We start from the raw sequence: 19,861 nt of genomic DNA, 5'->3' as shown, positions 1-19,861 counted from the left end.
GATCCTGTCTGATAAAGGTGGCGCTCTGTGCCTTAAGGCTTGCGTTTGCTGTGACCAGCCTCAGGGTTTTCTTCAGTGAAAGAGAAGCCTGGCTGAGCTGGGAGGCTCAGAAGACGTTAAGGTTTATTTGTGGGACAACATTGCCCAACTGCACTCCCTCAAATATGCACATGCACTTAAAATACAACCCTGTCCAAACACCCTTTACCCCACACATAGAAAACTTAAACACACTGGCACAAGAGCATCTGCCATCTTTTGTACTGAGAGTAATGTTTTCATCAAAAGAAACATAGGTAATATGGGAGAGGATCTTCTAAAGTGGAATGTCATATAAAGGCTGTTACAAATTGTGTTGTGATTACAAGTGATTTATATTGTATTAGCATATGTAAGGATTTATGAGATAATATGTGTGTCAAATGTACTGACAATGTAAGCACATGTAGAGTATACATCTGTGTGTGTTCAAGTGTTTTTTCAAAAAATAAGCAGACAGATGGATGATGCTTCACTGGTCTAAACAGCTGGTGATTGTTGAGCTTGTATTGCCAACACACTATAAGGCTCGGTCCACCCACTGGTAACACATGGCCTTCAGCTTTCAGACTAATATAGTGAAAATACACAGAGGATATGATTCTCCATGGGTTTTCAAGCACTCCAGGCTTTTAGACATACAGTGCCTATTCATTTTTATGACTGGAACTTTTATGATCATGTTTGTATCCCAAGAAAAATTCAGGTTGTGATCATAAATTACACGTGTACAGAAGTGCTTCGTGGCTTTGTATCTAATCCCCACAGTTCTATGGAGAAGCAAATGAGATATGTATAGATTGCAGCTATATGAGTAAATAATATCATGTCCAAGGTGGAGCATAATGGTTCTGGAGAATGAAAAAGAGAACAACCTGGACATTGAGGGTTAACTACAACACAGATATGTCACTCACCTGATGAAGACTGAGGAAACGTAAACACAATTGACAACCTCTTTAAAACCTCTCTTGCTCTGACTTCATCTGTCTGTATGGCTCTCTTTCCCCCCCTCTCCCTTTCTCTCTCCATCACACACACGCACACACATGCGCGCGCGCACACACACACACACACACACACACACACACACACACACACACACACACACACACACTGTCAGCCGCATCCTCTGCCTGCCAGGTGTGAAGAGGGAGATGGCAGTTAGTAATTGGTGAGAAAGCACTTTGTCACTTTGCTGGATGGAGGATAGATTACATCCAATATGTTTCTAATATGTTGGAAGACAGAGAATAGAAATAATATCCATCCTTGTTACAGACATCCAAAGGCGAACTCCAAAAGTGAAAGATGAAATGCATTGACCATTTTTAATATAATGTGGTCTAATTTCTCAAAACTGTTCATTTAGACTATGGGAAATAACATAAAAACTTTTGCAAACCCTGCCTACAAGTTAGGAATAATATTAACTTTTATATTCAATTAAAATCATCTGAAATCTGCCAGACTTCTTTTTAGATTTATTGCACAGTATTTACAAGAGATACACAGCTCTAATTAGTAAATCACAACAACAGGAAACACTTTCTTATCTTGTACATGCATTCAGCCAAGGGGCTGTGTTCACAAAGTATCTTTTCTTACCATCGTCCTAAATGGTGCTAAAAGTTCCGAGCAATGCTTCTGACAGTGACTTTCACTGAGAAATAACTCCAAAGCTAAATTAAAGATAAAATTTAATTTTCAAATCAAATTAAAGAGACAAACCATGCTCATCTATGTCTGCTGAAAAGTTACTTTTACTTTTTGCTGCCACTCGAAGGAATTTCCTTTTCTTTTCCTTTGTTTGCTTCTTTTTTTCGGAGTTTAACATTACCTGTTTAATGTCAGTGGCTTGTTGATTTGTATTGATTTTGCAAGTGGCACTTAAGTCTGCTTGAAGATTTTTCAGCTAATAGCAAATTCCCTGGCACGCACATCCAGTTTAAGATCATGATTCATCAATGTACTGGGATGGGTAAGAATAGATTTTGTTTGTCAGCATGTTTCATGAATCTCACATAGAATTTTCTTATTTTCCTCTGAATGCTTTGTGTAAGAACAAGTATAAGAGAAAAATAAGAAAACATTCATGCATGAGGCCCACTGGATCGAGATATATCCTTTCGTGTTTTGAGTTTTGCTGCCATCATAGGTTCATAAGGGCAGGGTGAGATCAAATATTTGCACTAAATCCTACACAATGGTCCTTTAATAATTAAATCATATTATTAATGAAATGAATTTAAATGAAAAAAAAAATGAAATTAAAGGACCATTTTCCAAGATTATTGGCATCCAGCAATAAGCTTGGTCCCAAATCTACTTTGTATCTTTGACAGTGTGTATAGTACAATGAACAGTGTTGCTAAAATGTCAACTATAGTATAATGATGGTTGAGCTTTGCAACACTAACACACTAACATTTACAGCGTTATTCAGTTTGTTGGATGGTGCTAACTGGACAAACTGTGTTCATGGAGTTTTGAGTGCTTTTCTGTCTCACCAAAATGAAAATATGTTTGTGCTGTTCTGTATTTGTCTGATCCTGAGCAATCTAAACTGCACTTAGTGGTCATAACAGCGACTGAGGATCAAAGGTTTCATCCAAAAATCCAAAAAGTTGTTTTCAACTTACAATCTTTTATATCCTTTCTTTCCTTGTGTCTTCTGTGTTCTTTCTTTCTTTCTTCCCCCCACATCTTTTCCTTTGACCCTGACCCTGATATTGACTGACTGCACCATCAAGCCCCTGAAAGAGCAGAGCTCAACTTTCGTTATGTCAAAACCATCTCTCTGTGTGTGTGTGTGTGTGTGTGTGTGTGTGTGTGTGTGTGTGTGTGTGTGTGTGTGTGTGTGTGTGTGTGTGTGTGTGTGTAGTGAATCTCAAGAGATGTGAACCACACACACATGCTGCCGCCTCATCACCCAAGGTTCACTCCTGGGACTTTCCATGTGTGTCATCCATGCAGTCTGCCTGAGGTGGTTGAGGAGGTGTCTCAAGAGAGGTATGACACACACACACACACACACACACACACACACACACACACACACACACACACACACACACACACACACACACACACTGTCAGCCACACACAGGCACCCAGGAGTAAAGGTTGGAGGAGACAAGGTGACACCACGTCTCTCTGATACCTGGTTTCTGTCAGTGCTTGGTGACAACTGGTCACCTCTGACTGGACACACACACACACACACACACACACACATGCACACACACATGCACGCACACACACACACCACACACCTACACTCACACACATATATATGTAAATACGCAGATGAGCATGCACAAACATGCAGACTTGACACATCTGCCCACGCACACACATACAAACACAAAAATGTGCAGATGAACTCAGGTATAATAATGCAAATACATAAATGCAGCAGTATGCACACACACACACACATCCAGGCACAGAAACACAAACCCCACTGCTCACACATTCATCTCTGACTGAAGCCACTCTCCCAACTTGCATGGCAGATTGAAGTAGTCTCTTCGGTGACCAGTCACCTCCTGCAATGACAGAGAGCATGGTGTCTCACACTGTGTCACTTTCCACATGAAGGTCAGATGCCAAATGTCATAAGTACTTTAATATGCATGTGCCACATGAAGCGAATAGTGCTGTTAACTCTCAGAATGACAGCAAGAGTGTTATACCTGTGTAAGCAGCCTGAGCCTTTTACACCCTGTAACAGCCTGCTCATTATGTCCTTGTGTCATTCTTTTAGGATCAAACCTTTAATAACAGAATTCTTAGTTATTCATACATTAAATTACATGATACTGTAATTGAGAAAACCTAAAATAATTAGAGGTAATTGTGCTGAAAACCTCTCCATCCAATAGAATACCAGAAGAATTGGATTTAGAATCAGAATCAGAGTCAGAATGAGAATGAGAATCAAAATTGGAATCAGAATTGTAATTAGAGACAGTATTTGAATCAGAATCAGTACTGGGATCAGAATCAGAATTAGAATCAGAATCAGAATCAGGGTTTATTGCTGTAATAAATGACAAATACATTATAATAAAGCTGATAATGTTTAGCAATTTTAATGAAACTAACCTGTAAAAATAAAATAAAAAGAGATTTGTTTTAACTTTAAAAAGTTAGTGCTCAGATGCCTTAAAATTTAAAGTTGACTGAATCTGAGGTAGAAGTTGAAGTAATGTTGTAATGAGTCAAAAGAAATGCACTTTTCCAGTCAAAGAACCTTGATATTAATTCAGTTGTAGATGAGAAAACATGTCCTGTAAGTTGAAGATATTAAGTTGAACCAACAACTCTTTGTTCATACTGAGAAACATTTATAATCTTTAACATTTATCACATTTTTATTAATTGTAATCAACTAATTCAATACTAACATTCATCATGGGTGGCAATGTTTTCATTATTGTGAAAACAGACAAAATATGACTTGTCTTAAAGACAAACAGCAAGTTTTCATGATATATGTTTTCTTCAAACTATAAAAACAAAAAAAACATTTCAAATCAAAAGACTAGTACTCAGGTTTGTGGGTTCTGCAGTGTTCTGAAAATAAATCCTAGAAATTATTAAGTTTAATTAACTTGACTAAATAAAGCTTGTATATTTAGAGCAAGTTAATGAGAAAAGATTAGTTGAGTCCACTAAATTCCTGTAGGATTTTTTACAGGGGAAAATGAATCTCTTTATATAGAGACAGAAATATAATATATTTACAAAGTTACATGTGGCTCTGAAGTGATGTGACATTGTTGCTATGCAACAAATACATTTTTTGGCAATAAAATGATGCTGTAAGAAATACAAACTAATTAACAATTTAATAATGTACAGGCACAGTGATGCTAAAACTTCTTACAGACTTTGAGAAGAATATAATCATTATATATTCTGCAGTGCCCTTGCACATATTCTCTCAAAAGTTCAACTCATGTCATATGACCTCATAAGAAATATATTTTAGATGCAGTGATCTTACATGTTGGTTTTTCACACATTTACGGGCTGAATGTGTGTGTATGTGTGTGTGTATTCTGCTTAATCACTAACTTGGTAGTTTGGCCCTGCCTCTATTTGCTCTCCCCTACAGAAGCAACCTTGAAATGCGACAGATGTTCAAATTCACCTTGCTGAACTTCACAAATCAAAGCTAGACCACTAATAATGAGCTCCTGTCAGTTGAGAAAGGAGAGAGATTGCAGGGGTAAAATAAGTACACACACACACACACACACACACACACACACACACACACACACACACACACACACACACACACACACACCACCACCACCACCACCACCACCACCAATCATTAACAGCTAAGCTAGGGTCATACTTTGCAGCTGCTCTTTCTGGATAAGATAAGACTTTGACTACTGAGAGTGTGTGTGTGTGTTCTTGTGTGTGTATTTATGTCTACATCTTTGTCTGTATCTGTGCTTGAAAACACCTGTTCAAACAAAGCTTTAGAAATACGACTGAATAAATACATTTCATATATACAGTAACCAGCCATCTGCCTGTTATAGGGTTGTAAAAGACTGTGTTGTGAACATTGACTTTGATGACAGTAAAAATATAATAAATCAAAGAGCTTCATTGTTTGTACAATAGTTTACTGATGGCTCTATTGTCATGAGGGGCCACAATGTTTTTATGAATTAGAGTGTTTTGGTGATTTGCTGTTCACCACAGTGGAGGAAGAGGTGCAGTATGGGGTTATTCAATTTTGGTGTCAGTTTTGCTTCCACTTGGTAAATACTGTACTGTGTACAATATACTTGTGGCTTTTTTTTCATTGGTGGAGGTGCATCCACATACACCTCTCCAAAATCACACGAGCAGGGTGGAGTTACAAGTAGTGTGCATGAGTAAAAAGTCTTTTTTTTAAAGGAATGACTATATTGACTATTGACTATAGTCATATAGCCACCACTGTACATGAGCCCCATTTATTCATGTAAAATTCCAATTATGGCAGTCAGTCGGAGTAAAGACTTTTGATTCTCACCAGCATCTCTAATCCACCACAACCTTCATATATGAAAGCTCTCCCTTTCTGCTGATTAAATCCCTTCACATCCACTGAAGGAGGCAGGCATGTGGCCCATCAAGTGTGGTTATACAAACCAGATCTACTGGTTATCTTGATTAACTCTCCAGCAACCATCATCAAGCTGCTGGAAAATAAGCGTGCAGATTTCTGCATGTACTGTATGTGCTCATCAGTTACTGTATGTCTTGCTTTTTAAACTGGCTGCCGTTCATGCAGTGAAAATAATCAGGAGACGGTGACATGGAGATGCAGAGTTCATTCAATTTTATGAGAAATCCTGAAACAAGTGGAACTTTTCTCACTTCTTTAGATCACTGACACCTGACAGTCCATTCCCACCAGTGTCCTCTTTGTATTCTCAGCACCACAGCACTGGGTTAGCAGGGGCAACTGCTGCGTGTGTCTATTTCTTTCTAATGGGGCTGACCAAGGTAGTGCCTGAAGCATCACATTTTAATTGCAACCTGTGGCTTTGATGAGCAGCATGAGGTGGTAGAGCAGAATTGTAATTGTTAAAATAACTGTTGGCTTTTGTTAAGGTTGTCGATTACTTTGCCAAACATCTCCCATTTAATATATCATTATACTTTAAAAGCATTTTTGTTCAATGAACTTCTTAAATCTTGCATATTTAAAAAATCTTTATGTATGTAATGGATGAGCAAGTTATGGTTCAAAGTTCTAGCAGGCTAAGCTCTAAGCATGGTTTGTGACAGCCGGTGAATATACAGCTTCATCAATATATAATATGGGAAGATTTTAAGTTTTCATGAAACTGACTGGATGTACTCTGAGTGGGTGGCTGACCATATGGTGTCAGTGTTCTGAATAACAGATGACCTCAGATTGGATTTATCTTGAGAGGGAGATGGGTAGAGAAAAGAAAGAGAGATGGGGGCGCTTGGGCAACACTCTTCATCTAACATTCATGCCAATAAAACAAACTGAGCTAAACTGCAGAGAGAGGGAGAGAGAGCTGAGAGATGGAGAGAAGAGGGAGAAGAGAGAAGAAAAGTACAGGCAGAGAGAGTAGCGAAGATACTGAGAGGGATCGAGATATCTTGCTACACTGCAGCCTGGACAAAGACAGAGAGACCAAGTTCTTTACCAAAATGCAACTCACATACTAAGAGTTTGACAAAGTCTCAGACCAAAACAAAATCCAATATTTACAAGAAGGAAAACTGGCTTTGCCTTGGAAGCAGAAAAGGATGTCGGAGCATGACACAGCCTGAGGGAGAACCAGTGGAACAACACATGAAACTGTACTACGCTCCTTCAAAATTTGCCTGTCCTTTTCCTGTTAGTCTTCACTGTTATTGTTACATTCATTCACTGAACAGACCTGCTGGGCACAAGCCCAGGGGCCTGAAGAGTCAAGAGCCACTTGAGGCTTAACTTGCAAAATGTGGAACAGCTACAGAGAGACACAAAAGAACCATGAGTAGACACAGAATGTCCACAAAAGACAAATAAGACACAAAATAACTAAAAAGAGACACAAGATAACTACAGAGAGACAGAAAATAACTACAGAGAGACACAAGATAATTACAGAGAGACACAAAATAACTACAGAGAGACACAAAATAACTACAGAGACACAAGATAACTACAAAGAGACACAAAATAACTACAGAGACACAAGATAACTACAAAGAGACACAAAATAACTACAGAGACACAAGATAACTACAAAGAGACACAAAATAACTACAGAGAGACACAAAAGGACCACAAATGGACAAAAAATAAACTACAAAGAGACACAAAATAACTACAGAGACACAAAATAACTACAGAGAGACACAAAAGGACCACAAATAGACAAAAAATAACTACAGATAGACACAAAATATCTACAGAGACACAAAGTAACTAAGGAGAGACACAAAGTAACTGCATATATACACAAAATAACTACAGAGACACATAATGATACAAAGAGACAACATAACTTCAGAGAGATACAAAGCAACCACAGTGAGATGCAGAATGTCCATAAAAGACAAAAATCACCATAAAGACACTATATACCCACAGAAAGACACGGAATGACTACAAAGAACCACAAAACGACCACGTAGAGGGGCAAAATGATGACAAAAAGACAAAATATAGCCACAAAAAGAAAAAAAACTACAAGAGAAAAAAAAAACAACCACAAAGAGAATTAAATAACAACACAAAATGACCACAAAGAGACATAAAACTACAGAAAGATGTGTTAACGGCTAAGTAAACACTAAATGACCACAAAAAGGCACGAAAGAACTAAGAGATGTAAGGCGACTACAAAAAGAGGCAAAGCACCAGTCTGTGTGTCTTGATCCTTTGAGACATGATGGGGCTTTTTACATATCTGTGCCTTTGGGTCCAACGTCTTATAATCCATCCATGTATGTCGCTTATCATTTATATTCTTAAATGATTTATTTGAACTAACTATTTGTATGTGTTACAGTCAGTGAATGTACAAAATGTTTTGACTTTTCTTACATTTTGATACATTTAAACTTTGTGCAAAATGCTTTGGCAGAAATTAACTTAATTACGGTCATTCTTATAAAGCAAGAGAGTGCAAGAAAAGTACTTAGCTAAGTGAAGTGCAGGGGGGGAGGGGAAAGAGCAGAGACAGAGAGAGTGAGAAAGAGAGAGTGAGGACAGACAAAGACAGGGAGAAGGGGAGGAGGGGGGCAGAGCAAGAGACACCCAAAAGAACACCTGTTGAGATTAGGGTTGGCACGCGACCCACTCCAACTCGCGTGGCAGCTGCACCTCACTGGAACAATGGCAGTAAAAGAGAGACACAGAGAAAGCGAGAGGAAAGTTTGAATGCACTACTTATCCTTTCAGGTCATGTGTGTGTGCGCCTGTGCGTGTGTGTGTGGCATACTAATGTGTACACACTGAGGGAGAGGGAGAGAGAAAGAGAGTGAGAGACAGAGAAGTGTGGGCAGCCAAGAAAAAGACGTGTGTATTCAAGTTAACTATGACGCCAAAACTAGGGGAAAGGTCTTATTTATCTTTGGGTTGTAGAAAAGAATAGAGTAGAATAGGTAGAATGGAACAGAATAGAATAGAGGACACCTGCTCAAGGTATTGAATAAGGTGTTGGCTTAAAAGGGCCGCCAGCTGTCACTCCAGGTGCACTGAGTTCCCAAGAGTTTGTTAGAGGGGGAGACAAGAAAAAGATGTACCATATTTGAACATTTTAGAGTGATTTAAATGAACAGGGACTGAGTGTGTGTGTGTGTGTGTGTGTGTGTGGTCATAGTGACAGAGTGATGATCCTCCTGCTGCAGCATCTGAAAAAACAATCTTGTTTCTGTGTTTTGTGTTTCGTTGTTTGATCTTACCTCGTTAAATATGATGTCTTGTTAAAAAACTCCAACACCACTTTTTTCAGGTGAGTACTTGCATTTGGGTAACTGCTGATAACGAGTACTGATACGAGAACTTAATAATGCCATTACACTTCTTACAGTGACAGGACAGTATTGGACCGATACCCAATACAAGTATGCTACGATACCAGAATCGGGTATCGGAGCATACCAGTATGTATGTATTTGTAGGTTTATACATAATGAACAAATTGATCTTTGCCGACTGAAATATTTTTTTTCAATTCTGAAGGTTTTTTGCCATGAGTTGCATTTTTGTCACACTGGCCTGACCTTTTTTATGATTCGATAAAAACTTAAGTGGTTTGAATCATAGTTTTGTTTACTTCTAAGTGACATGTTTAGCATGTGTCAAGGTCAATGTGTCTAGTTAGCATATGATGTTCTGTCATTGCAGTTGCCACCAAACCCAAGCTAAGCTGCCATATCAAAACAGAGCACACAACGGTATTTTGTCTCACACTGAAAAATAGAGACTGAATAGCAACTGCAACATCTGTCAACACACTGACTCAAATTTTATGTATTTTTAATATGTTGCAACTGTCCCCTGATTGTGTTCAGTTGTCCCCAGGATTAGGGTCAGTTGCAACATCTGATTTCTTCTTTTTAAACAGATATCATGAACAATCTGTTATAAGAGTAATATATAAAGATTTGGTTTGTCTGGTCCAAATAGTCTTTTTGCTACTGAGAAAAATGCAAAAGGTCTTGCAATGTCCCCGTCTAACCAAGCATTTGAAGCTACAATTTTAAGGACTCTTGCCTGGGGGGTTAAGCCCTGTTCCATCGAGGCATAGCCACTTCTATAGTATCTACTTATATGCTATAACGTTTTCCTGCACTTCCTTATTAAAATGGCATTGAGGAGTGGTGTGAGTTTATGAGTTAACATTCTTATTTCCATTGCAGTTCTGCTCCATGAACACACAAATTGGAGCCCAATTACCCATTGCTTTACTTGGATGCACGGCAGATATGAGGCCATATTGAATATAATTGTACCCAGTGAAATGCATCCAGTAACGTTGGTGACGATACTTTCATACTAATTTCCCTGTGGTGATCCAAGTCACCTCTGACTCTCCTTTCATTTAAATACAATAAATCTGACCATCTCTCTCTCTTTCTCTGTATTACACATACAGTACACAGAGCCCTACTTTAATTTTCATTTCTGATTCATTTCATATTTTGATGGCATTTTCCTGTGAATGTGCTCTGTTGGAAGCTGAAATCATTATAGTTGTGACTGATCTCAAACTGAACTGATTTGACCAACTCCAATGTGCTCTAATTTTCCTTTATTTCACTGACTGCTACACAGCCATGGCATTCATACTCTAACACACACGCACACACACACACACACACACACACACTGCACAGCAGCATCGCTCGGATGCCTCCCTATCGCACAGAGACATTATGTAATTCACCCCTGGTAACTGCTCTGAATGCTCGGTCTGATCTCTGTTACCCTCCCTAAATTCTCAACAACTGAGAGCCGAGCTGAGTCCTCTCTCCGGCTCTGCGACGCCATCTAGCGACCATCCATCACCGGCCTGCAGACTGTACCTCCTCTGTGTGTCGGCTTGAATCCCTCCTCAGTCCACCTTTCATATTCCTGACTCGTTACTGATTTAAAAGTGAAATAAACCACTCATTATTTTGTTTTCGGAGGAAAAGAACACGGTAACGACTGGCATTTATTATTTATATGTGCCTCATTATTACCAAAAGCAAAAAGGTGAAAATAACGTAAGATTTGTATTGGCAATGATAATGATAACTCAGTTTCAAGTCGACTTTTCATTTTAACATGATTGCAGTTTTGTTTCTTTTGTTTTGTTTTTTATATGATGTGCCCAAAAATGAAGCAATGCGTCATACATATGATCGTATTGTTAATTCTGGCCATCAGACTTTTTCTTGTTTTGTATCAAACTTATATAATTATGTATGATTTCTTCCATGCGTAAAAGGGATGCCGTGTGCGTAAAAGCGCAGTGTTTTTTTTGTCATCCGGTCTTGTTTGTGTCACTCCACTGAAAACTGCACTCCATGTCAGTATAAGGGTTTAGAGGTGTGCAGATATGTGATGTGTGCTCGCGCTGGCAGTTTGCACACACCTCCGCCTGATTCTTTTCCTCCCTCGCTTTTCTCTGTCTGGTGCGCCGGAGATGTGTGTGTGTGAGTGTGTGTTGTGTGACAAAAGACCGCCCAACCCCGCCTCAGAGAGAGAGAGAGAGAGAGAAAGAGAGAGAGAGAGAGAGAGAGAGAGAGAGAGCATGTACAGCTTGGTTGGCTGGGAGTCTTTTCTCACACCAGCTTAACGATCATGATGTGTCCAAGAGACATTTCCCTGTTTGTGAAGCGCTCGGGAAAAGAGGTTCAACTGTTAAACATGGTCTTGTTTAACAAGGAAGACATCGGTCAGCCACCACCTGTAGGCAAACAACAATTAAACACAGTTATCAGTTGTATAAAGCCGTACAAAGTCTCCTGTTTTCTGTTAGTGATTACTTTTTAACATAAACAGCAGACACAACATTTTGCTTCAGCCTAGATTTGCTCTCCACAACATCTTCTGTACCTTGTAAACATTAGGTAATCAGCTGCATTGCGTTCTGGCTTTAGATTCTCCATCTTCAGTGTCGTAGGTGCGCACCATTCATAACAGCAGCTCAGATCTTACGAGAGGCAGAGAATTGGGTTAATATTACAGAGCGTGTTTCTTTTATTCACTATTACCCAGGCAACTGAGTGGTACAAACTGTACGTAGGGTTAAAGTTTCCATATGGTAAAGTCTAAATAGCTATATGTTAATGGTACACACATGGGCTGGTGGTGAGAGAGGAGAAAAAGGGTCCCATAACATAAGCCAGTGTCTCTTTAAAAAAATTCAAGTTTCTTGTTGTATTCTGGAATGAGGTCAGACACGAGGCTCCTCATTGCACGCGCTGATTATTATTAGATTCCATTTTTGGCCAATCAGCGCACAGGGGGGCGTGAGTTTGGCGCAGAGGCAGGGTAGCGACAGCGCGCGATTGGTGGATTTTTATCGCCGTTGTATCTGCGAGAAGGGATAAATGCGAGCAAGGGGGGCCGGGACTGGAGGGCTGCTTGAAACTCGACTGCAGGTCTGCAGATGGAAGGCGGACAGTGTAACTCGCTTTACTAGTTTTGCTTTTTTTCCCTTCTTCCCCTGCTTGTCTGCATGCATGGCTTTTGTTTCTACGAGAGGGGACAGAGCTGATACAGAGAAAAGCACTTACCTTACACACTGTACTTGGGAGCCCTTTGTAAGAGCCCGGGTGCACAGTGTGGCACTCAGTCTGCGCTCTGCAGCTGCATGTTCAGTCAGCAGCACACGGCTGAATTGATTTTATAACACAGAAGGAAGAGACTGAGAGAGACAGATAACAGAGTGGAGAGTGGGCTGTGCTATCTGTGCTGTTTCAACACACACAGAAACTGGAAATTAAACTTTTTTTTCTACGCACCCAGCCTTTTAAAGGCTACACTGGACTGAACTGTTACTGCACATCTCAGGAGTGAACTATTTCTTGCGATTTTTTACTCTGCTTCAACTGCGAAGAGGTGGAGAAAAGAGCTAAGTTTGCTTCAAAGTGAACCGGAGGACTCAGCAGAGAGGGGGAGAGACAGAGCCAGCACACCAGCTCTCCCTCTGTGTGTACAAGCGGGCAGCATGGTGCAGAAAATGAGCCACACAGAGAGCACCGCCGAGGCGCTGTCCTTCTTCGCCGGGGATTCGAGCTCCGACTCCGGGGCGTGCATGGACCTGGACCCGGCCGCCTCACCGTTGTCCCCGGGCTCCACGGCTTCCTCCACCGCCGGGGACAAGCTGGGAGACAACCCGGCGTGGTGTAAAACTCCCAGCGGCCACATCAAGAGACCCATGAACGCATTCATGGTGTGGTCGCAGATCGAGAGGAGGAAGATCATGGAGCAGTCTCCGGACATGCACAACGCGGAGATCTCCAAGCGGCTGGGCAAGCGATGGAAGCTGCTCAGAGACAGCGACAAGATCCCGTTCATCAGAGAGGCGGAGCGGCTCAGGCTCAAGCACATGGCGGACTATCCCGACTACAAGTACCGGCCGAGGAAGAAGGTAAAATCAAGCGCCTCCAAGCCGGGAAGCGGAGAAAAGGCGGAAAAACTCAACAGTAGCTCGAACAACACCAGCACTAAGACATCTTCATCTTCGAGGAAGAATGGATCCAAATCACCCAGCAGCAGCAAACCCCACAAATCACTTTTCGGGAGCAGCAGCAGTAGCACCAAAGCATCACCGTTTGCCTCTGAGCACCCATCAGAGCACCACCACAACTCCCTCTACAAGTCCAAATCCGTCTCCTCAGCAGCCAAGCACATACCGGATGGCAAGAAGCCCAAGCGGGTGTACGTCTTCGGGGCCAGCTTGAGCGTCAGCCCGACCTCCTCCGTGGTAGTCCCAGCCAGCCCGACGCTGAGCAGCTCGGCGGACTCCAGCGACCCGCTCAGCCTGTACGAGGACGCGGCTAGCGGTAGGGAAGAGGGAGCTGACTCCCCGGGTAGCAGCGGCAGCTTGGGCGGCTCCTCGGAGCGCCACGGCGGCCACACATACAGCAGTCGGCGGGCTTCCTCGCCGACCCCCTCCGGCTCGCACTCCTCCGCCTCATCTCACTCGTCCTCCTCTTCTTCCTCCTCGGAGGATGAAGAGTTCGAAGACGACTTGCTCGACATTAACCCGAGCCCCAGCTTCGATAGCATGTCCTTGGGCAGCTTCGGCTCCTCGGTGCTGGACAGGGACTTGGATTTGAACTTTGAGTCAGGCTCCGGGGGCTCCCACTTCGAGTTCCCCGACTACTGCACGCCCGAAGTCAGCGAGATGATCTCCGGGGACTGGCTGGAGTCCACCATCTCCAACCTGGTGTTCACGTACTGAGTGAACGAGAGGCAAGAGACAAATGCAGCAACATAAACACGACAGGTATTGTCCTGCGAGCAAAAATATGACCACAAACAGAATCAGGAGTTCCTGGTGCAGGCAGTGGGCGTAATAGTTTGAGACTAGTAGGCTAAAACCCCACTGAAAGTATTCCCAGTCCCTTCTCGTCCATATAGGCAAGAGCAAATCCTTGGAAAGCTAAACTTTAAAGCGAATAACTTTGCTTTTTGTACTTTTCTTCGGATGCTTGGACTAGGGACTGGTTCACCCACAGAGGTGGAGAGGTGGAGTGCAAACCAGAGAAGAAGGAGAGACTGACTGAGTTTCCTCAGTCCTGAACTGTTTTTGAACTGAACAACTTAACTGTGATTGATTTGCACGTTACGCGGTCCGCCGTTCACTTAATCAATGTTGTCGCCGATTTTAAAAAAAGGGACATTTCACAACTTTTTACCAATCGCCAAGTGAACTTCACCACTAAAAAGGTACAGAAATAGGACTGTCGTGCGACATTTTTATTGTGGTGTGTCACCGAGAGGGATTTTTAAATGAAACCGAGGTGGGTTGATGTTTTTTTAAAAGTCGAATATTTTTCTCAAAAGCAAAAAACATGTTAAGCATGATAGCCTACTTTGTTCCTATCTTGTGCTGAGATTTTTCTGTGAGACTGTCGAGCAGTTTAAAACTAGTATTAGGGTTATTTAAATGGATAGGTGGCGCTCGCTTTCGGTTCTTCTCTTTAAAGAAAAAAAAGGACATTTTGAAATAATCACCAGCTGTTGTAATTTTTCAAACTTCAGGATTCAAACGCAACTTCAAATCTGTGCTGAACTTTATACACGTGTTCTTCTTCTATTCAGGACCAAAATTCTTTAATTTCAGATGATAGCTATAGAGAAATCCTCACCGATTTTTTTCATCCTCTGAGCTTTGTTTTGTACATTTATTCAGATGCCATTTTATATGGGATGTTGTATTTATATACTGGGCCAAGCATTTTTGACTTGATCATTTTTTTATTTCTTGTATACATGATCTAGTCCTGTTTTTGTTTTTTTCTTACACGGTTGTTTGTCAGTATGTCTGTGTCTGTCACATTTCCTTCTCAGGCGAAGGGCTAGAGTTTTAAAAACACACAACTTTTGATTTCATTTTATATTTAAATGTACACACTTTTTGGACACTTAAAAGAGAGGAAACAGTTTGATTATTTTCTCAGTGTATTTTTGTACAAATCTATATAGAAAATGGGGGAAGTCAACAATCGGTGTGTGTAGCCTACTAATACAGCTGTATTGGATTTCCTAATTTTTAGTACCCCGGCAGGCTGGCTTTTATGCTGCCTTCAAGTGCTCATGGTAAGCTCGTACAATGTTTTTTTTTATTGCCTGTTCAAAAGCTTTTGTAAGGACAGCCAGCAAAACAGACCTTCTATCACTGTGGTGCCTCTTGTTTAATGTTAGACATTAAAGGCACCAAGCTACTTTTTACGTAAATGACGGAGCAGAGGAGATAATGTGAATCAGGTGTGTAATTGATGTTTTAACTTACTAATCTGGCAAACTTTCTTTGCCTTTTACCAGCAAATACTGACAAGACTTCTTTGATGTCCAATCCGTGAACGTCTCATATTGTCAGTACAGGCATGAGATACCTAACATGCAGTTAAAAGGATGCAATTACGATTTTTCCGACAGCACTTGAAAGCAGCACCAGCCTTTGTATCAGCCTACCTTCTACGTTTACAGTGCCAGTCTGCAGGCTCCTTAAAGACACAACAATGCATTATTTCTGGAGGCTACTCCTGTGGACCATGTGGGTTTAACAGCTTCACTAGCTTCAGCAGCCACTTGCTTTTTGCATTTCCCGTCAGTCAGACATCTTGCCTATGACAACACATGAGGAGATTGTAGCTTTAAATTTGACTTATTTCTTGATGTTTTCATTAATTGATGTCAAATTTGCCAATCAACCACTGGATTGAACAGGCTATTAATACAACAAGCAAACAAACAGGATGATAACATCAAGCATATTCAAATTTCCGACTTGAGTTCCGCAACACCTACTTGTACTGCGTTTCTCATTGTATTTGAATATATAATCTTTTCTACTTGTCGGCTAACTATTAGCTAATAATTGTTTTAGTATCTTTATGGCATGGTGAATAGCATTTGTATTTCAGATTCAGGTTATTAGCTGTTGTGTTTTTCAGAAAAAATGAAAAAATGAGGAAAAACGATGAAACGTGAACTCGATCTTTGTATATTTGACTGTATCATAAAGCAAAAAGATTGTGTGTTTATGTACGTTGTTGCTATCGAGGACAGGCACTGTCTAGAACTGCTATCTTTTACACATCCTTACTTACATTTAAGGTGGTCAGTTCAGGACTTTTTTTTATATATATATGAAAGCATTTTTAAATATATTGACTTTATTTTTCATCCATCCTGTGCAATATGCTGTGTAGAATTATCATTTATTGTCTCTAATCATGCCATAAACAAAGGAACCACCCTTTTTTTGGGACTCAGAGAAAGGGGGGTGAAACTCATGCCAGCTAAATTGTGTCCATTCACTGCCTGTCAGATTGTTGATATAAACTTGTGTACAGAACTTTTTCAAGGAAGGAAATAAATATCAGCTGGAACTGAAACTACAACTCTTTTCATGATTCTTTAACTTTTTATCTCCCTTTCATACCTGTGGTTTGTGTGCACTGTTTTAGAACAAAATGGCTAATATCTACTCCTAATTATCATTACCAACTTTATGCATTGATTAGCATGTTATTGATCTTTTGACACTGCTTTCCAAAATGATATGAAAGGAAAGTAAGAATTCAAAGCAAGAACACAGAGGCCCATCAAAACTATTTACTCAGCTCATGACTGCACCTGCTTTTTTTTGTAGCTGTCCCCTTTTTTTTTATGACAACACAGCTGGGTACAAACAAAATGACAGTTGATAGCAAACATCATATGGATAGGTTCCCAAAAGTGATTAACTACAAAAATGGGCAGAGAAATGACTTGCTTTTGGTAAATCCACTCAAATAACCACCTACTTCTTTAGAGGGAAACGGAAATGAAAAGGTCATGTTTTCTAAAGTAGATTTGTTCAGTTTATAATAAGTTAACATTTTCATCTACAGTATGGGAAAGAGACTTGTTTGTCAAAGTGTCACAGTAAGAGAGTATTGCCCGTGTCTGCACATAAGACTTTAGTGCACCACAAGTCTTCTAAGTTCAGTGTAAATGGCCCACAGATGGTATACCAAGCTTTTAGAAAAGCTCTTCACTGAGCTATGAAAAATTCCCAGTTACCCTACAATAGACAGGACTGACTTTAAAAGAGTCTTAGCACACTCCCTCCTGTCAATGCACTTGGGATGGACTTGAATCTGTAAAGCCTTTTGGAAGCTTACATCGCCACTGTGGAGCCAAGAGATAGATGCATTTATATAGACTCAGACAGAGCAAATCAATAAGATTATTCTAACCCTATAGTGACACATATTTGATATGTTTTTTTATGTTAAGCCTCCATAAGGCTTAAGTCTACATCATGCATTCAAACTGTATCTTAGCAGGGGAGTGTCTGAGACCTGCTCGTCCCACGCGGATGATTATATGGCCATATGACATAACATAGCTTATAAATAACTGGGTCTGCACAGCTGCAATGATGTGATTCTGATGTGATTCTTTAACCTGTGTGTCACAGTGTTTCACATCAGGAAGAATCCACATGAAAAGCTAAACATATCTGTTTAAACAGCTATGCAATATTGATTTGTGGCTTAAAGGGTTAAGAATCAAATGAATTATGCATAAGGTAAAACCTTTGTGTTACCATATGAAAAAGCAAATAAATTGTAAATCACTATACAGAAATTTAGTGGAATCAACTTACCAACTTAAATTAAATATGTATTTTCTTTTATTCTCAAGGTAATTCAACTCAAATTTTCTAGCTTTTATCTTCAGATGACTTCAGAATTTATGAGTTGTTCTGACTTGGAAGTATTGGAATAAATGCACTGCTGTGAGTTGATTCAACTCATGAAAAATTAATTTTAAAAAAACATGATCATTAGACAAATTTAGACTAATTATATAAAATAAGTTCAGTTGATTCACTCTTTTATTGCAGTGGGAGCACTTGTTGTTTTCAAGTTAAACCTGCTTAAAATTTATTTACAGATTGTTATCCCAACAGCCCTGAAGCACTTTTGTTTTGGATATGTGTATATTCAGAAGTCCCAACAAATCACCAAATTATTCATTTTTAAGTTCACACGAATCTTTACAAGCATATAACATCATTATGAATAACCATGGATGCATGGGCTGATAGATTTTTCCCCTTTGATATTTTACAAAACAATCCCTATTACAAAGATGGTGCAGGAGAGAATGTCTGCTGATGAAATAAATATATACTGCCTGCATCCTTTGTAACATCACCCCCTGTATAATCCTCATATACTCATCTAAAGCCAAAAACATGAAAAGAAAACCTATGCTGACCAGATGAAGCTCACAGCAGGGGGCTGCTATTAACATATTGTGCAGGTAGTGTATCCATTCACCTAGAAGTCTTATTATCACATTGGCTATGAAGTGATGGAGGTGAGCAGTTTTATTACTACCATCCCATGACTAACTACACTGTTTCATTACTAATGTGTTTCTTGAGTAGCCAATTAAGAAGCCTGCTTAGGTTTGTCTAATTGCCTAAAATTTATTCCTGCTGAAGAATAAAATGTTGTTCATCTACATCGTTAATAAAAGCTGCGCACATACTGGGGTCACCTTAATTGGCTGAATGATAAGAGATAGCTGTAATAATGTTTCTTGGAGAATACACAATTATCAGTTCAAAAGCTAAATCTTCTTGGGCGAGCTGATGTTCTGTTTTATTTTTATTCTGTTCTCTTCTAGCCTGTTGTGTGTGCTGCTGTATGCTGGCTGTCTGGTGTTCAGACAGTCATGATTTCCCTTCCCCCTCTCCCAGACAGACCCTTATTGTGGGGGGAAGGGCTGGTTTAGCAGCAGTCAGCCAAGGGCCCTCCAGCATCGCTGACAAGCATGTCTGTCTGTCTACGGCATGTGCACGTCTGTGTGCGTATGTGTGTGGGTGCGTGTGGCTGAAATGCTATGCATAAAATTAAAGCACATGACATGGGCATCCCTGCAGGAAGACCAGACACTGAATGTCTGCCTCACACATCAACAAATATCTCCTTTAAAAATCATTGTTCCTTAGTTGTCTTCCAAATTTAACAATGTCACATCCTTAGTTTTGATACTTTCGAGGAATCGTCAGCATGCAGTATGAACCTTGTATGTGTTGTGTGC

At 40.3% G+C, this 19,861-nt stretch overlaps 1 protein-coding gene across 1 annotated transcript; it reads left to right on the top strand.

Moving 5' to 3' along the window:
* The first annotated feature begins 12,644 nt into the window (after positions 1-12,644).
* Positions 12,645-17,154, top strand: sox4b (SRY-box transcription factor 4b). The gene has a single exon (XM_084726283.1). The coding sequence runs from the start codon at positions 13,254-13,256 to the stop codon at positions 14,490-14,492; it is 1,239 nt and encodes a 412-aa protein (XP_084582409.1). The 5' UTR covers positions 12,645-13,253; the 3' UTR covers positions 14,493-17,154.
* Positions 17,155-19,861: the final 2,707 nt, after the last annotated feature.

This window comes from Lutjanus erythropterus, chromosome 9 (assembly GCF_056507025.1).
Source record: "Lutjanus erythropterus isolate fLutEry1 chromosome 9, fLutEry1.hap2, whole genome shotgun sequence".
Taxonomy (NCBI): Eukaryota; Metazoa; Chordata; class Actinopteri; order Lutjaniformes; family Lutjanidae; genus Lutjanus; species Lutjanus erythropterus.
Note: the sequence above shows the minus strand (reverse complement) of the source record. Positions and strands in the feature narration are given on the sequence as shown.